General features: G+C 39.7%; 1 protein-coding gene across 1 annotated transcript in view; it reads right to left on the bottom strand.

Moving 5' to 3' along the window:
* Nucleotides 1-9,268, bottom strand: part of LOC138982259 (uncharacterized) — a 95,435-nt gene extending 86,167 nt beyond the window's left edge. The window contains exon 1 of the mRNA XM_070355499.1: nucleotides 8,807-9,268. Coding sequence (XP_070211600.1) covers nucleotides 8,807-9,117 — 311 coding nt within the window. The 5' untranslated portion in view covers nucleotides 9,118-9,268. The remainder of the gene's footprint in view (nucleotides 1-8,806) is intronic.
* Between the last annotated feature and the right edge of the window lie 9,177 nt (nucleotides 9,269-18,445).

Here is an 18,445-nt window from a genome sequence, read left to right as displayed (position 1 = left end):
CTTTTCTTCCTTCTTCTTCTTATTTCTACCGTCTACAATTCGTATCAGTTATTAATCTTTATCTATATACCTTCACGTAAAATGTTGATTGCTGTGACAAACCTTTATAGATTTGCAATAACTTGAACGGGAAAAAAGATTTGAAACGTCACGTGTATCCAACAGAAAAACGCGAAATCCATGCAGGTGCCATGCGGCAATGATGGAACACATAAGAGAGTCAAACATGGAACAGTGTTCCAGCTTTGCCGCATTCTGTTCCATCTTACCCTCATCAAACAATAAACAGAACACTGCTGTTTTATTCACGTATTCAATTCTCTTTTCGGTTTTGTTGTGTTTTTCCTTTCTATAAGTTTTATTGGATGATTGATTGATTTGTTTGACAGTATTATGAGACCCGAACAGCGGTGGTTACCAAAAGAAATGGGCTGCGCTTTGTCGGCAGTGAAAAACGGATATATGGGTTTGCGTTGCGCATTGAGAGCATATGGTGTTACTGTCACAACTCGTAAAAGTCATTTAGAAGAAAAACAAATTTGCAAAAGATGAAATAAAGTTCACAGGAAGACCTTCTACATTAACACCAGAGATAGAACAAGAACTAATCAATAGCATTCTTGAAGCTGAAATAAATTTGCCAACGTTACCCCCATCGTTGTTTTGTACACTGTACATGGAGATTCTGGTCATTATGCTTGCTTGGTGTCAGCAGCAAATGTAAACTTACCTGCTGCTGATGTCCTGCAACGCACAACCACAAGCTCGTCGAAGAGATCATCACGAAAAAAACAATCTTCTCCTTACAAGCAAAAGCTGGAGATTTCACTTGAAAAAAGGCGTGCAGGTCAACAGAAAAGAATGAAGCTACAAAATCTTGTGCTCAGAGAAACAAGAGGGGAATATCTTCTGATCAGAGCATTCTCGACGATGCGTTCTATCCAGGGGGGAAAGCACTTGGTACTGCTTCATGTGTGGCACCAACTCCCCTGAGAACATGATACAGTGCCAGAGGTGCACACAGTGGGCACACGGGGACTGCGCTGACAGCAGCGGACAAAAGGACTTCGAAATATGTACTTAGCAATTTTTGTGTGTCTGCAAAATCAGTTCTTAAATCTGTTCTTAGTTATTTGCTTTGAGACTTTATGCGTAATGATTTTTACATTTAGTCAATTGGGCAGGTAGCCCTTTTATATCTATTTGTTAACAGAAGAGGGGTACAAATGAAGCTGCAAAATTTCGTGGTACTGCTTCATGTGTGGCATCAACTCCCCTGAGGATATGTTATAGTGCCAGAAGTGCACACAGTAATCACACGATGACTGCGCTGACAGTAGAAGACAAAGGACATTGTCTGCGAAATCGGTTCTTTGCCTATTTTTTTCTTTCTTTTAAAGGTTTTGTTTTTCAGTCCTTTTTAGACCTAGCCCTTATTTATCTTTTTGTTTTACATTTAAGGCTTAAATTGTTCTCCGATTTGTTATTTCCTTGGTAAAAATCAAAATATGATGTTGAAAAAAAGACATTTACATAAAATGGCTTAATCAAAATGTTATGACGTATTTATTTATCTTGTGTGTGTGGCAATGTGTGCTTGTTTGTGTGTGAATGAGAGTGTGTGGGTGTATATGTGTGTGTGTGAGACACAGACAGAGTTAGAAAGAGAGTCAGGGTGTGTTTGTATGTGTTCCGAGTTTGACAACACAGTGTTCCACTTTACACACCCATGCGTCCAACCTGGAACAAATGCAGACATTTTTTATTATGATCAGTCTGATGAGTTGCGTGACTTTTATTTTATTTTATGTGGTTCGTTTATTTACTGATAGAGTCTAGTATGTGACAATATAAAGAACGCTTTGCAATATCCATTTTTTTGTCTGGTACGGCTGTTTCTCCTTAACTGTTCCAGGTTTAGCGACTTTCCCCTATGTTCGAACAATATTTGAAAGTATTACCATAAAATGTGGGATTATTATTTTTGCGTTTTAGAACACTTAATCACAAATTGCCTATTCAGAAAAGAAGGTTTATGAATGTATTACAGAATGAAAGAGTGTGTGTAAAGTGTAATAATGGAGATTATGGTGATGAATTTCATTATGTGTTTCTTTAGTGAACTGATATAAAAATGTATTTCAATTAAGGGAAAGTCGCCAATCCCGGAACAGTCGGCTAACTTGGAACACCTCAATATGCGGTCAACGGGAAACAATTCATGAAATTTTTTTTAGCAGAAATGTCTAGTGACCCCTCCCGATGTTATTGCAAAAAGAAAAATGGCAACTGCGGCAAAACCAAAGAAGAGGTACGTTTTTTTAACTTTTCTCCCTTCTTCTTCTTATTTCTATTGTCTAGAATTCGTTTTATTACTCTTTATCTATATACGTTCACATAAAATGTTGATTGCTATTACAAACCTACATCAATGTGTTACACTATGAACGGGGAAAAAAGATTGGAAACGTCACATGTATCCTACAGCTAAAGTCGAAATCCATGCAGGTGCCATGCGGCTATGCTGGAACACATATAGAGGCAAACATGGAACAGTGTTCCAGCTTTGACGCATTCTGTTCCATCTTACCCTCATCAAACGATAAAGTGAACACTGGTGTTTTTAGTCCGTGGCAGGCTAATTGCCCCCTGGATAATTGTTCCCCGACAACTGCCCCCCCCCCCCCCTCCGGACAATTGCCCTACTAGGACAATTGCCCCCCGGACACCTGCCCCCCCACCGAGGGAGGACAACTGCCCCCCCGGACACCTGCCCCCCAATTTTTTTCTCACCACTCTTCGTGCAAGTTTTTGCAAAAGCCGTTCACTTCAATAAGAGTGTGTGTGTGTGTGTGTGTGTGTGTGTGTGTGTGTGTGTGTGTGTGTGTGTGTGTGTGTGTGTGTGTGTGTGTGTGAGTGTGTTTGCTGGTGTAAATGCGGGCGTAAGTGTGGGCGTGCAAGTGTCTGTGTCGGTTTGTCTGTGTGTATGTCTGTCAGTTTGTCTTTGTCTGGGTGTTTACAGTATTTATGTGTATGTGTCTATATGTGTGTGAGTGTGTGTGTATATATGTGTGTGTGTGTGTGTGTGTGTGTGTGAGTGTGTTTGCGCGCGCGCGGGCGTGTGTGTGTGTGTGTATGTGTGTGTGTGTGTGTGTGTATTCAAACCAGGAAACATTATATAGATATCGTTGAGAAAACAAATTATAGACTTCCATTACCTATGAATACCCTCTAGACAACAATACAACACTTAATAACTCGCTAAACATACAGACAAGAATTGGGGGCAATTCATTGTCACGGGGGGCAATTGTCCTAGGCGGGCAAATGTCCAGGGGACAGTACTGTTGTCCGGGGGGCAGTACTGTTGTCCGGGGGGGGGGGGGGAGGGGGGCAGTTGTCCGGGGGGCATTTAGCATAGAACCGTTTTAGTCACGTACTCAATTCTCTTTTCAGTTTTATTGTATTTTTTCCTTCTATACCTTTTATTGAATGGTTGATTGATTTGTTTTACAGTATTTTGGGACCCGGACGGTGGCTACCCGAAGAAATGGGCTGCGCGTTGTCGGCTGTCAGAAACGGGGAAATGGGTTTGCGTTGCGCATCAAGAACATTTGGTGTTCCTGTCACGACTTTTATGCTGCGAAATATCTTGGTACTGCTTCTTGTGTGGCACCAACACCCCTTTGAACATTATACAGTGCCAGCAGTATACACACGGCATTGATCACACGAGGACTGCACTGAAAGTAGAAAACAAAAGGACATTGAGTGAAAAATCGTTTCTTAGCTTCTTTTTTCATGTTTTACAAAAACAGTTTTTTTTATCCGATTTGTTTAGACCTAGCCCTTATTTATATTTTTTTCACATTTGAGGCATTAATTGTTATCAAATTTACTATTTCTTTGGTAAAAATCCAATATTATGTGGAAAAACAGACATTTAAATAAGATGGCTAAATCAAAATGTTATGACGTATGAATTTATCTTGTGTGTGTGGCAATGTGTAATTGTGTGCGTGTGATTGAGAGTGTGTGGGTGTATATATGTGTGTGTGAGACACAGACAGAGCTAGAAAGAGAGTCAGTGTGTTTTTGCATGTGTTCCGAGTTTGACAACACAGTGTTCCACTTTACACACCCATGCGTCCAACCTGGAACAAATGCAGAAATTTTTATAATGGTCAGTTTGATGAGTTGTGTGACTTTTATTTTATCTTATGTTGTTCGTTTGTTTACTGATAGAGTCTAGTATGTGACAATATAAAAAACGCTTTGCAATGATAACTATTTTGTCTGGTAATAATAATAATAATAATAATAATAATGGAAACTTATAGAGCGCTTACCTAGAAGCTCTAAGCGCTTTACAATGACATTGCTATACACATGTACAAAACCAAAATACAGCATTAAGACACAAAAAGAACAGGAGTACAAAAGCAAATTCATCGTTGAAGTCCATGCAGTCACAATAATACAAACCCACGCGTGCGCACGCACATACGCGTGCGCATACACACACACATGCTATCAACACACACATGCACAGATACACACGGACACACGTTCACACACACACACACACACACACACACACACACACACACACGCACACACACACACACACACGCATACAGACAGGCGCACACACATACATACAACACACACACATACACATGCACTCACACATGAATACTAATATACCTACACAATCTGCATACATGGCGTACACACACAAAAAAGCCGCAGACATAATCACAAAACCAAGCTCGTGCTTATGCACATCCATTTATCTAACTAGATAAACCGATTTGCAGTTTGCACAAGGAAAAGAGAAAAAGTAGCAGCACACGATTTCCAGATCACTGGCTGCTGCAGGGGTCACCAGACAGTTTGGGAGTTACTGGTTAGTCTAGAAAATGCTGTGTGAACAGGTGCGTTTTCAGATTTGTTCTAAAAGAAGAATAGGATGGACTATGTCTGACAGAATAAGGAAGGGAGTTCCATGTTTTAACAGCAGCAAATGAAAATGCGCGTTGTCCATGTACTTTTCTTTTTTTTGTTGGAATTCGGAACATTCGAGTGTCAGCGGCAGAGCGCAGCGATCTGGAAGGGACGTACAGGTTTACGAGTTCAGACAGATATGAAGGTGCAGAACCAGTGATGATTTTAAAACAGAGACACGAGCTTTTGTACTTAATTCTTTGATTGACCGGAAGCCAGTGCAGATATTTCAAAAGGGGAGTACAAGGTTGCTTCTTGGAGGATTTACAAATTAATCTTGCAGCTGAATGTTGAACCCTTTGCAGTGGTTGGATGATAGTCTGGGGGCTACCGATTAGTACTGAATTACAAAAGTCTATTCTAGATAGCACACACGAAGAAATTAGTGTTTTGGTGGCCTCTTCAGTCAGACAAGAGCGGACTGAACTAATCCTTTTCAACTCAATGTATGCGGCCTGGCAGGTTTTGGTGACATGCTGTTTCATAGTCAGATCGCGGTCAATAATGACGCCAAGATCGCGGACTTTATCTGCAAAATCAATGCTAACAGCACCGAGTGTTACTGCTTTTGGAAGAGAGTGAGTTTTTTTGGATTTTGAGAAACACATCGCCTCGGTCTTATCGTCATTCAGTTTGAGTTTATTTTCTGACATCCATGTTTTAACAGTTGAAGTACAGATGTTTAGAGAGTGAAGGAGGTTAGGAATGTTTTCAGGTGATTCTGATTTGTATAGTTGTGTGTCATCTGCGAACATTTCATGCTCGACGGAATGAGTCGAGATTACATTGGACAGAGGAGTTGTATAGAGAATAAAAAGGACAGGACCCAGCACAGAGCCTTGTGGGACGCCAAACTCAAGGGGAACTGTGGCTGACTGGTGGTCACCGACAAGAACAAACTGCTTTCTCTCAGTTAGATACGACCGAAACCACTGAAGTGCGGTATTGCGAATGCCAAAAGCCTGCTCCAACCGACGGAGAAGAATTTCGTGATCGATGGTATCGAATGCAGCCGAAAGGTCCAAAAGTAGAAGAACCGAAACTTTATCTTCATCAAGGGAGACTAAGAGATCATTTACTACGCGTAGAATAGCGGTCTCTGTACTGTGTCCTGGACGGTAAGCAGACTGGTGAGGGCTCAGGAGATTGTTACAAGAGAGATGGGAAGCAAGTTGGTGGAGAACGATTTTTTCAAGAAGCTTAGAAAGGAAGGGAAGATTTGAGATAGGTCTATAGTTCTTCAGTTGGTTAGGATCTAGTGAGGCTTTCTTTAGAATGGGTTTTACAACTGCCTCTTTGAAACTAGAAGGGACAGTACCAGTGGTCAGTGATTCATTTACAATGTTTGTAATGGTGGGCAGAAGGGTTTCGAGATTGTCGTGTAAAAGTTTTGATGGAATCGGGTCTAGCTCACACGACTTTTTTGCAGACTTTTGAAGAGTCTCCAGAACAAACTTTTCGGACACTGGTGTAAAGTTAAACAATGGCGAACCAGTGTACGTCTCAGTGGTGACGTTGCTGAGTGAGGGCTGGGGGAAACTGTCTCGAATGGACACGATCTTTTGAAGAAAGAAGTCCGAGAATGCAGTTGGAAGTTCAGTAGTCGGGATCGTTAATGGAAGGATGACCTTTTGTACTTTGCCCAGAATCGTGTTCATGTTTCTGTAGAGTTCTTTACACGAGCTGCTAGCAGAGACGCGAGCAGAGTAGAAGGCAGTCTTCGCACCTTGGACGAGATCAGTCACTTTCTGCTTCGCTGTTTCGTAGATCTGCTTGTGGACTGTTAGTTTAGAAGCTAGCCAGCGACGCTCAGACTGACGACGATGTCGTTTTAGTTCAGTGAGCTCTGTGGAAATGGAGTTGAACCATGGAGTTGGCTTGCGTTGCTGCCGCACCTGTATCTGGCGTACAGGGGCATGCTTGTCCAGGGTCTGCCGGAGGTGAAGATTTAGGTCGGGAAGGGAGGTGTCAGGTGTAATGGAGTCAGCCAGGTCTCGAGCAAAGTCAAGAGGTTTGATCTTGTTGATGTTGTTGTTGATCTTGGTACGGCTGTTTCTCCTTAACTGTTCCAGGTTTAGCGACATTCCCATAAGTATGATATCGCAATAACCCTAATGTGATAGTTCCAACTTTTGTTTTCTACAACAATGAAAAAAGTGTTTAATTAACTATATAAAATGTACTTTAGAATAATTCTAAATTGGTTCTGATAATTTAAAATGAAATAGTCAGTTAGCTGTTGTTTTGTTTCCGCAATGATATCTACAAATGAATATAGTAATAACCCGGCAATTATTTTCTATTTTGGAGTTATGACATTTTTTTTCCATTGGAGTGAGTTTATGTATATGTTGATCCAGTTTGCATTTCTTCATTGTTCTTGTATTTTTTTTTCTTTTTCATATATCCCCCTGGGGTTTCTTGATTAAATTCTTTGCTTTGCTTTACCTTGCCTTGCCTTGCCTTACACGTATTCTGACTTATGGTTTCGCTTTGATCTACTTTTTTCTGCACCCTGACAGCAGTGAAGCTTGTTCGTATTTGCTAGATAACGGATTTTAATACCGAACTCAGCACGGGTTTTATATGCTAGACGCCTGTATAATCCTCAGTACTGAAATGCTGAATGACGATGATTGATTAACAGAAATGAGACGCAGAAGAGACAAGTTTGCGTAGCGCGAAAGCCGTTAACTTGATTAATTAATTAGCACAGTGACGGAACGTTTTCGAATAAATTAGTGCAAGTGTGTTAAGTTACAGTACAGGGAATGTCCCTGTGACATCTGAAGGTTGGGAAAAATAAGTGTCGAAAATGGTGTCTTAAATAGTATATTTTTAAACACGTGTATATTTCCCAGGCCGTATCCCTATGTATAAATTTGTGTATCTAAAGTTGCTGCTATCTTGTGTTTTTGACCCAATTCTGTCGATGCGCGATAAGTCGTTTGACATGGTAATTATTTTCGACATGTCGGTTATCATTTACTAACAGTCAGCATGATTATTACAAATAACTGCTCCTACTTCTACTACTACTACTACTAGGCTTACTACTGCTGCTGCTACTACTACTTCTACTACTCTACTACTTCTTCTTCAGCAACAACAACCATTTTTTTTTATAACTTAGGCTTATGTATGGTTTGTGTACCGCAACTGACGGATGTTGTCACGAAAATTAATCACATACTGCGTACTGTGACACAACACAGCTAAAAAAAAGGTGTGTCACAACGAAAGTACCCTTTCCTCGCTTAGTTTCGTTTTTTTCCCTCATATAACCTCTCTTCTTGTGCATCCCCCCCCCCCCCCCCAATTTACACGTTCTGTGTGTGTACGTGTGTACCTTTTGTATAAACGACACACGAAATGTTCAACTTAGCTTTTGATCCTGAAACGAACAGGAAGAAACTAAGAGCAGAATTTATATATACAGCAGACAATCATGTGTTTCAAAAACAAAGCAAAATAGTAACTCATTTTGAAACCTAAACAGAAAAACAGAAACTGCCGCGGGCGTGTGCTGTGTACAGGTAAGACCGAGATAAGATTGTGAACGGACGAAACAACCCAAAAATGTTGACGTACCTTTTGATATCGACACAAACTCACAGAAACGAAGCGCTGACTCTATGTTCAGCAGACATGTGCAAAATACAAGAACACATAATAATAATAATAATAATAACAATGATAATACTACTACTAATAATAGTAATAATTATAATAATAATAATAAAGAAAAACTACAGAGTATGATTGTCATTGTAAGATACAAATTAAGATTTTAACTTACCTTTCGACACTGAAGTAATCACTGCGTATATGTACACAATATATGCGGCTGACATGTACTCCGATAAATAAACCTACACGATTAGAGTTTCGTTGTAAGAAACAGTTAGCCTTTTGTTTGACACTGACAAAATGAAACTTGGCGAAAAACACCGGTGCAGGGGAGATGTGATTAAAACACTTCCTGGGACGAATGCATACGTGCTTTGTCAACGTGCATGTCCGGCTGCAGTGTTGTACCACAGCGTTGTGAGATAAGATAGAACGGTTTCGCAATTGAAACGTCACGTTGTCAAAGCGACAGGTGCACATAACATAAGTTAGTTGAGTGGTTTAAGTTTTTGTAAGCGTCCGTGTGGCGACTTTCTGTGCTTTTAAACACTACGTGGGCTGTTCTAAAAGTCCTTAGTCCTTAGAAATACGTGGGATATTCTGAACATATGAAAACGAGTGTTCACTGAAGAAGCGGAGTCCGTGGGGAAAAACAAATTATTTTAAAAACAAGAGGCGAAGCCTTCAAGGCTCCTGTAAGAAATCAACAAACAGTAAAACAAACTCATCCGTCACACACACACACACACACACACACACACACACACACACACACACACACACACACACACACACTCACACACACACACACACAGTTAAAACTAACGCATCATATCAACTCCATGTATAATTTTCAAAAGAAGGCAAACAGATAAAATGACTGTGTATTTGTTGTTGGTGCAGTTGTCCTTCAATGAGATCTTGTGCAATCCTCACACACACACACACACACACACACACACACACACACACACACACACACACACACACACACACACACACACACACACAGGCACTGTGTTCATTTGCAAATCTACCATCAGCTTATCTGTCTTTTGCACTGCAGACACTAAGCAATAGGTACCTGCCATGTGGCCACTTTTTCCACTGCTGTCCTCAGTCCCATACTTTTCATCAAGACTTGTCACCATGCCGAGTGGATCTAAATTCGGAAGTCTTCATGTGGCTGAGGCATATCTGACATAGCGTCGATCTTGTAGGTTAACCTCCTTTCTGAAACAAATGGCAAAATGCGATTAGTTATGATGACTACAACCTACACAAATATAAACAGTGTTTTGAAACAGAATAGTCAGGTTATACAAGCCACTTTAGATGCAGCATGGTAACCCTACAATATGCGAAACATGTCAACTGACTGCAGCAGCCTGGTTCTTAAAATAATTCTGACGGTCAACACAACCAACACACTATTCACATTCCATTTTAAGGAACAACGGAGGTACTCTCTGAGGGTCTTGTTTAAATGATAACGATCAACTCAGGAGGGAAAAAACAAGAGAGGAAAAAAGAAACCACATCAACCGCAGAAAAATACAGAATCACTGTGACACATGTCATGTACCATTATTTACAAACAAATGCCACAGCAAGCTTTGTCTCAAAATTCTCATTCTACCTTCTGTCCCAAAGAATCTAATCTTACGTTGTACTGCCTTGAAAGAAAATGCCAACAAAGACAAGAAAGCTGTTGCAAGGTAAGCTTACCAAACGTTACATAGCGAAACATGATAGTGCGTAAACAGCAAACAGTACAATCAAAGAGAGAATCGAGTCTGGAATGAAACGCGATACAGATCTAGCATTCAAAAACTGTCTTTCAAGTTCAAGGAAGTTGTTGCAAGGTAAGACTTACTAAATTGTACAGACAAAACCATGGCAGTGCATGTTTTGAATCTGAGGAAAAAATCGTGATCATTTTGACTTTGAGAACAGATTCATTCCGTTTCCTTATATCTGCATGTTCAAGTAAATGATGGACAGTTTTTTTCGGGCAGAGTCAACTTAACTTGAGACTCTACTGCAAGTATTGAAATTCACATAAATCGAACCACGAACAATTAAAGACATCCAAACATTACAGGCACTTTAGATCAACTCATTTCACTAGAAGTGACTGCCTAGCACTGTGTTTGACATCCGTGTCTGCTGAAATAAAAAGAAATTAAAACAGTAGGTGACACGTTATCAGAGTGGGAGACACTAGATCTGTCTCTGTACTTACCGGGATACGGCTGCCAGATCGACACTGCGCTTTCGACAGCTCTTCCTCGCGTGGACATTGGAAAAACGCTGTGCAGATCAAATTGTAGGAAATCTCCCTTTGGTAGCTTCTTTATTTACTTTTCTGGAGCTTAGAAACCGAACAACATGAAGTCGTCTTCCCCGAATCGGCGAATGCAGAAGTGAGAACTGGAGAAGTGAATCTATACCACAATCCTTCGCGCGACCCCTGAGCTGGTCTTGACACCTGACCTGGTCTACATGCCACACACGACAGAAACCAGTCAAGTGCGTGTACCCCTTCAAAACCCCCCACCACCCGTTTTCTTTGGATACACGCTTTAACTACACACATGCCGACACAATGTTGATCATTGCTTCAATATTTTGAAGATGGTGTTTGAAAAATAACCAGGTGAAATGAGTATTTCGGTGTTTAGTCAAATGTTAAAGTTTCTACCACAGACATACACACGCACACACGCACACACACACACACACGTACCTAAAGTGTGGATGGTTACCTAAGAGGCGGCACTGGGTGTAGTGCCTTTCTAGTGCACTTGCACTACAACAGCACTGGGTGCAGTACTCGCTCCGGCATCGAAGAATTTTGCACTAAAAAATGCACAAAATTTGACCTATTTCGTCGCCTATAGAGGACGGAAAGAATGTCATTTTGAACATTGTTATGACATTCTTTCCGTCAAAAAAGTCAATTTAACGGTGTTAAATGAAGCGACCATCCACACAATTAGGTTGCCATCCAGAGTTTAGGTTGCCATCCACGTGTGGATGGTTGCCTTATGGTGATTTAGGCAACCAAACCTGTGGAAACGGGGGTACACACACACACACACACACACACACACACACACACACACACACACACACACGCACAGACAGACAAAGTTACGATCGCATAGGCTACACTTACGTGAGCCAAAAAGAAACCTCTCTTCGTTTTAACTCTCTGAGCGTGTTTTTAATCCAAACATATCATATCTATATGTTTTTGGAATCAGGAACCGACAAGGAATAAGATGAAATTGTTTTTAAAACGATTTCGGAAATTTAATTTTAATCATAATTGTTATATTTTAATTTTTCAGAGCTTGTTTTTAATCCGAATATAACATATTTATATGTTTTGGGAATCAGAACATGATAAAGAATAAAATAAAATTAATTTTGGATCATTTTATAAAACAAGAAGAGCAAACGCTCGATCGAGTCACTTTCGCAGTTCTGAATATTATATGAGGCATCAGATGGACAGGAAGAAATTGCTATTCACAACACAATGAGTCACGTTCACATAAAATTTGAGCCCGGTCACTTTTATAGTTTCCGAGAAAAGCCCAACGTTAAGTTGTGTGTTGCCGAACAGAAAAGGCTAGTTATCTCCCTTGTTTTTCTGATAACGTTCGTAAAAGGCTACAGATGTAAATACTTTGATGTAAAGAATAATCCTACAAAGTTTCAATCACATCCGATGAACTTTGTCAAAGATATAAAATGTCTAATTTTTCCTTTGACGCTGACCTGTGACCTTGAAAAAGGTCAAAGGTCAACGAAACCATCGTTAAAGTGTAGAGGTCATTGGAGGTCACGACTAAACAAAATATGAGCCCGATCGCTTTGATAGTTTCCGAGAAAAGTCCAACGTTAAGGTGGTGTCTACGGACGGCCGGCCGGACGGCCGGCCGGACAGACTAACACTGACCGATTACATAGAGTCACTTTTTCTCAAGTGACTCAAAAATAATTTTAATTACAATTTTCAGATTTTTAATGACCAAAGTCATTAATTAATTTTTAAGCCTCCATGCTGAAATGCAATACCGAAGTCCGGCCTTCGTCGAAGATTGCTTGGCCAAAATTTCAATCAATTTGATTGAAAAATGAGTGTGTGACAGTGCCGCCTCAACTTTTACAAAAAGCCGGATATGACGTCATCAAAAGTATTTATCGAAAAAAAGAAAAAAATGTCTGGGGATATCATATCCAGGAACTCTCATGTAAAATTTCATAAAGATCGGTCGAGTAGTTTACTCTGAATCGCTCTACACACACACACACGCACAGACACACACACACACACACACACACACACACACACACATACACCACGACCCTCGTCTCGATTCCCCCTCTATGTTAAAACATTTAGTCAAAACTTGACTAAATGTAAAAACGGTAAAAAAACAAAAACGGCCTGTGGAAATAAATATATTATAAGATAACTGCATCGTTCATTTTTAGCTACCTGCGCCCCTTTTATTCATGTCTAGAATTTCCAAGAAAGCGTGTCCGTCATTTCACAGCTGACGAAGAAGTTAGTGACCTTAGATTCCGGTAGCCAATCATCAGAGAGTACTGCATGTTTCGTGCCAGGATGACCTTTCAAGAGAGGTCAATGGACGAACGGTCCCTGACCCCTCCGCTGAAATGAACCAACCCCAACCCCCTTGACACATCCCCACCAACCCCTATGACAAACACCCCCCTTCAGATATCACGCTAGTTGGGCTTTTTCTACCAATCTTGCGTGCCTAAATGTAAAACAAACCCAAAAAATGTATCTTTGGACATATCTTATTAAGACATAAAACATACATCACTGGTTGGTTGGTTATTGTTTGTAACGTCCCTACAACCGATATGGCTATCCAAGACCGATGCAAGTTTGTTAACTTTCTCAGTTTACATGATGGTCTCGGTTTTTAAAACCATATTTGGTTAGTTGTATCACAGTAAAATTGTAGAATTTTGACCATTTAAACACGCTAAGACCGGTAAAGTATCGGAATTGTCCGTTTAACGCGTAAAAAGCAATGACAAAGCTTCTGTTCCGATAAAAAAAATCTGCCAAATGCAATTAAAAAAGGTGTTAGACCGGTGTAACAGGCCATTTTGACACATAGTCAGTTTTGACAGGGAGGTCATTCTGGGCTAGCTGATTTTGACCGGGAAGTCATTCTGGGCTAGCCAATTTTGACCCCCCCAGTCAGTTTTGACCCCCCCCCCTTCAAACTTTAAGAATAAGTACGTTAGGACCTTTTAAAACGAAATATATGTATGTGTGCACAAAATCTGTTGGAAAAATGATCTAAAAAATAAAAATTAAAAATTAAAAAAAAATAAATAAAAAGTTTTGACGCTTCCTTTGAAACTTCAAAAATAAGTACACTAGGACCTTTTAAAACGAAATGTACGCATAAATGAATGCATTAACGCATCTCTACAAGTTTGGGGGGGGTCATTCTGGGCAATCAGCTAGCCCAGAATGACCCCCGGTCAAAACTGACTAGGTCAGTCAGTTTTGACCCCCCACCCCCCCCCCCTTCAAACTTCAAGATTAAGTACTTTAAAACCTTTTATAACGAATTAAATGTAAATGTGGACAATATTTGTTGGAAAAATGATACTGAAAAAAAAATTCGAGAAAAAAACTTTAACTTTATTTAAAAAAAAAAAAAAGTTTCGACGCTTCCCTTCAAACTTCAATAATAAGTACATTAGAACTTCACATGTATGCATATATGTATGCATCTATGTATCTCAACAGGTTTGCGGTGATGTGTCCAGAATGACCTCCCGGTCAAAATCAGCTAGCCCAGAATGACCCCCCGGTCAAAACTGACTAGGCCAGTCAGTTTTGACCCCCCCCCCCTTTAAACTTCAAGAATAAGTACTTTAAGACCTTTTAAAACGAACTAAATGTAAATGTGGACAATATTTGTTGGAAATTGATATTGAAATATTTGTTTTTAAATCGAAAAAAACACAAACTTTAAAAAAAAAGAAAAAAAAAGTGTCGACGCTTCCCTTCAAACTTCAAGAATAAGTACATTAGGACTTCACATGACGAAATGTATGCATATATGTATGCATCTATGTATCTCAACAGGTTTGCGGGGATGTGTCATTCTGGGCTAGCCCAGAATGACCTCCCGGTCAAAATCAGCTAGCCTAGAATGACCCCCCCAGGTCAAAACTGACTAGGCCAGTCAGTTTTGACCCCCCCTTCAAACTTCAAGATTAAGTACTTTAAGACCTTTTAAAAAAAATTAAATGTAAATGTGGACAATATTTGTTGGAAAAATGATACTGAAAAAAAAAGAAATCGAGAAAAAAAACTTTAACTTTATTTAAAAAAAACAAAAAACAAGTTTCGAGGCTTCCCTTCAAACTTCAAGAATAAGTACTTTAAGACCTTTTAAAACGAATGAAATCCAAATGTGGACAATATTTGTTTGAAAATGATACTGAAAAAAAAAATCAAGAAAAAAAACTTTAACTTTATTAACAAAAAATTTCAAACAAAGTTTCGACGCTTCCCTTAAAACTTCAAGAATAAGTACATTCGGACTTCAGATGACGAAATGTATGCATATATGTATGCATCTATGTATCTCAACAAGTTTGGGGGGATGTGTCATTCTGGGCTAGCCCAGAATGACCTCCCGGTCAAAATCAGCTAGCCCAGAATGACCCCCCGGTCAAAACTGACTAGGCCAGTCAGTTTTGACCCCCCCTTCAAACTTCAAGAATAAGTACTTTAAGACCTTTTAAAACGAATGAAATGTAAATGTGGACAATATTTGTTGGAAAATGATACTGAAAAATAAACCAAAAAATCGAAAAAAACACTTAAACTTTAAAAAAACAAAACAACCCAGTTTCGACGCTTCCCTTAAAACTTCAAGAATAAGTACATTAGGACTTCACATGACGAAATGTATGCATATATGTATGCATCTATGTATCTAAACAGGTTTGGGGTGATGTGTCAAAATCAGCTAGCCTAGAATGACACATCCCCCCAAACCTGTTGCGATACATAGATGCTTACATATATGCATACATTTCGTCATGTGAGGTCCTAATGTACTTATTCTTGAAGTTTGAAGGGAAGCGTCGAAACTTTTTTTTTTTAGAAAAAAAATGACGGTTTTTTTCGATTTAAAAAAAAAAATTACTATCATTTTGCAACAAATATTGTCCACATTTTAAATTCAATTCGTTTTAAAAGGTCTTAAAATACTTATTCTTGAAGTTTAAAAGGAGGGTTCAAAACTGACTGGCTTAGTCAGTTTTGACCGGGGGTCATTCTGGGCTAGCTGATTTTGAAAACCTGTTGAGATACATAGATGCATACATATATGCATACATTTCGTCATGTGAGGTCCTAATGTACTTATTCTTGAAGTTTGAAGGGAAGCGTCAAAGCTTTTTTTTTTTTGAAAAAAAATGTAGATTTTTTTTGTTTTTGTTTTATTAACTTTTTTTTAAAATATCATTTTGCAACAAATATTGTCCACATTTTACATTCAATTCGTATTAAAAGGTCTTAAACTACTTATTCTTGAATTTTGAAAGGGGGGGGGGGGTCAAAACTGACTGGCCTAGTCAGTTTTGACCGGGGGGTCATTCTGGGCTAGCTGATTTTGACCGGGAGGAACCTTAGATATACGTAGTTGTATACATATATGCATAAATATTGTTTCTAAAGGTCTTAATGTACTCATTCTTAAAGTTTGAAGGGGGGTCAAAATTGACTAGGGGGGGGTCAAAACTGACTAGCCCAGAATGACCTCCCGGTCAAAATAGGCTAGCCTAGAAAAATGAGGGTGTGACAGTGCCGCCTCAACTTTTACAAAAAGCCGGATATGACGTCATCAAAAAGTATTTATCGAAAAAAAGAAAAAAATGTCTGGGGATATCATTCCAAGGAACTCTCATGTCAAATTTCATAAAGATCGGTCCAGTAGTTTGGTCTGAATCGCTCTACACACACACACGCACAGACAGACAGACAGACAGACAGACACACACACACACACACACACACACACCACGACCCTCGTCTCGATTCCCCCTCTATGTTAAAACATTTAGTCAAAACTTGACTAAATTTAAAAATCATCACTCTTCTTGGGGGTAGACTTCAGCCTTAAAAAAGTTATTCTCACGCGTGACCCAAAAAATGCCGACGTCTGTTTTGAAGCGACTGATAATAAATTAAAACGAAGTGGTGAGTAAGAGGCTTGCCTCTACTAGCAGACAGTTACAGTTCTGAAAATGCAAGTTAATAAAAAAAAGAGTTGTGTCTTCACTTTCAGTTTCGTCAAACTTTGTTTCCATTCTAATAAAGTCTGGAGTGGTGACATCTACCGCATGTTATGGTGGGGATGAATTTGGTTGATGGATTGCTGCTTGCGTACGTGAGCCTTGCAGACTTTGTCTCTTGTCTTTAGGGCGGTGCAGTGGTGCCCCCACATTGCTTGAGCTTGAAATCATGTCAGCTGGTCTCTATTTTGAATTAAGTCTCTAGGCTGACTTGCTTGCATTGTTGTTAACATTGTATGGGTGCACTTTACACAAACACACTCCCACACGCACTGTACGCACGCACGTACGCATGCACAACACACACATTCACATACACACAAAATTTACCAATCTTTTGCAACCGGCCGAGCCAACAAATTACACAACTACCTTCCTAAACCGTCATTTAGAAGACAAAGGCCGGCTCCTAGGGGGGGGGGGGGGGGGGTCCGGAAATTTGTTGATAAAAACAAGAATGGAGCAATTTGATGCAATCTGAGCCATTATTTTTTCTTTATTTTCACATTTCTTTCTTTATTTTTTTAATCTTTATTCTATTTTATTTTTTCTTCATTTTTTTTTTTTTTTTGGCCGGGGGGGGGGGTGTCCGGAAACCCCGGAAACCCCACCTGGATCCGCCCCTACACACACACACACACGCACACACACAAACACATAGAGAATGAAACAGTGTTACTTATAATGTGACCCTCTCTCCCGAAATCAGCAAGTCCAATATACGCCTATAGGGACAAAACCTGATAGGCGCAGGGGTCAATCAAGAGCATTTTTATCTTTTGCACAAAAATGTATTTGGGTCATATTGTTTCGAGGTAACAGTGTCATTTCAGGGGTTAAAATCAACGTTTTGTTGCACGATCACAACCATCTTCACGCCTTTTGTTTTGCCAAACATGGCCGCTCTTTGCACGGTGCACAATGTGTAGGCTATATAAGCAGCCAGAGCTATGAAACAATTCTATATGGTTTGATGATCTGCAGACACGACCTAAGTCTGTCATGAACGTGCTTATTTTTTATTTTTTATTTTTATAGATTTGAAACTTGTCGACACTTCTAGGGTTTGAGACTTCCAAATAAAACTGGTTGACTCTTGTCGGGGAAGGGGGGGGGGGGGGTCAAGTTGGGGTCACACACTAGGAAATTGTCATGTTCTTGATTTTTTTTTTCGGAGCTGCTATAGATCTTTGAGACTTCCCCAGGGTTTGATAACCTCTAGGTTTAACTCAAGTCTCGTTGACCATCGTCATGCAAATTTAAAGTTCACAATGGGGTCGAGTTTACCGTGAAAATCTTCAATCTTTAAAGCTAGGGACTTTTTCATTAAATTACGTTTCTCTAGTGAAGTTCAATTTTAGACTGTGAGTTTAACCCCCCTTTTAGAAGTATGACAGCAACATGCAAAATTTTCCGAAATCTGATCAGG

The sequence above is a fragment of the Littorina saxatilis genome, linkage group LG12 (genome assembly GCF_037325665.1).
Source record: "Littorina saxatilis isolate snail1 linkage group LG12, US_GU_Lsax_2.0, whole genome shotgun sequence".
In the NCBI taxonomy this organism is placed as follows: Eukaryota; Metazoa; Mollusca; class Gastropoda; order Littorinimorpha; family Littorinidae; genus Littorina; species Littorina saxatilis.
The sequence above is the reverse complement of the archived record's forward strand: the minus strand, read 5'-3'. Positions and strand labels throughout refer to the sequence as shown.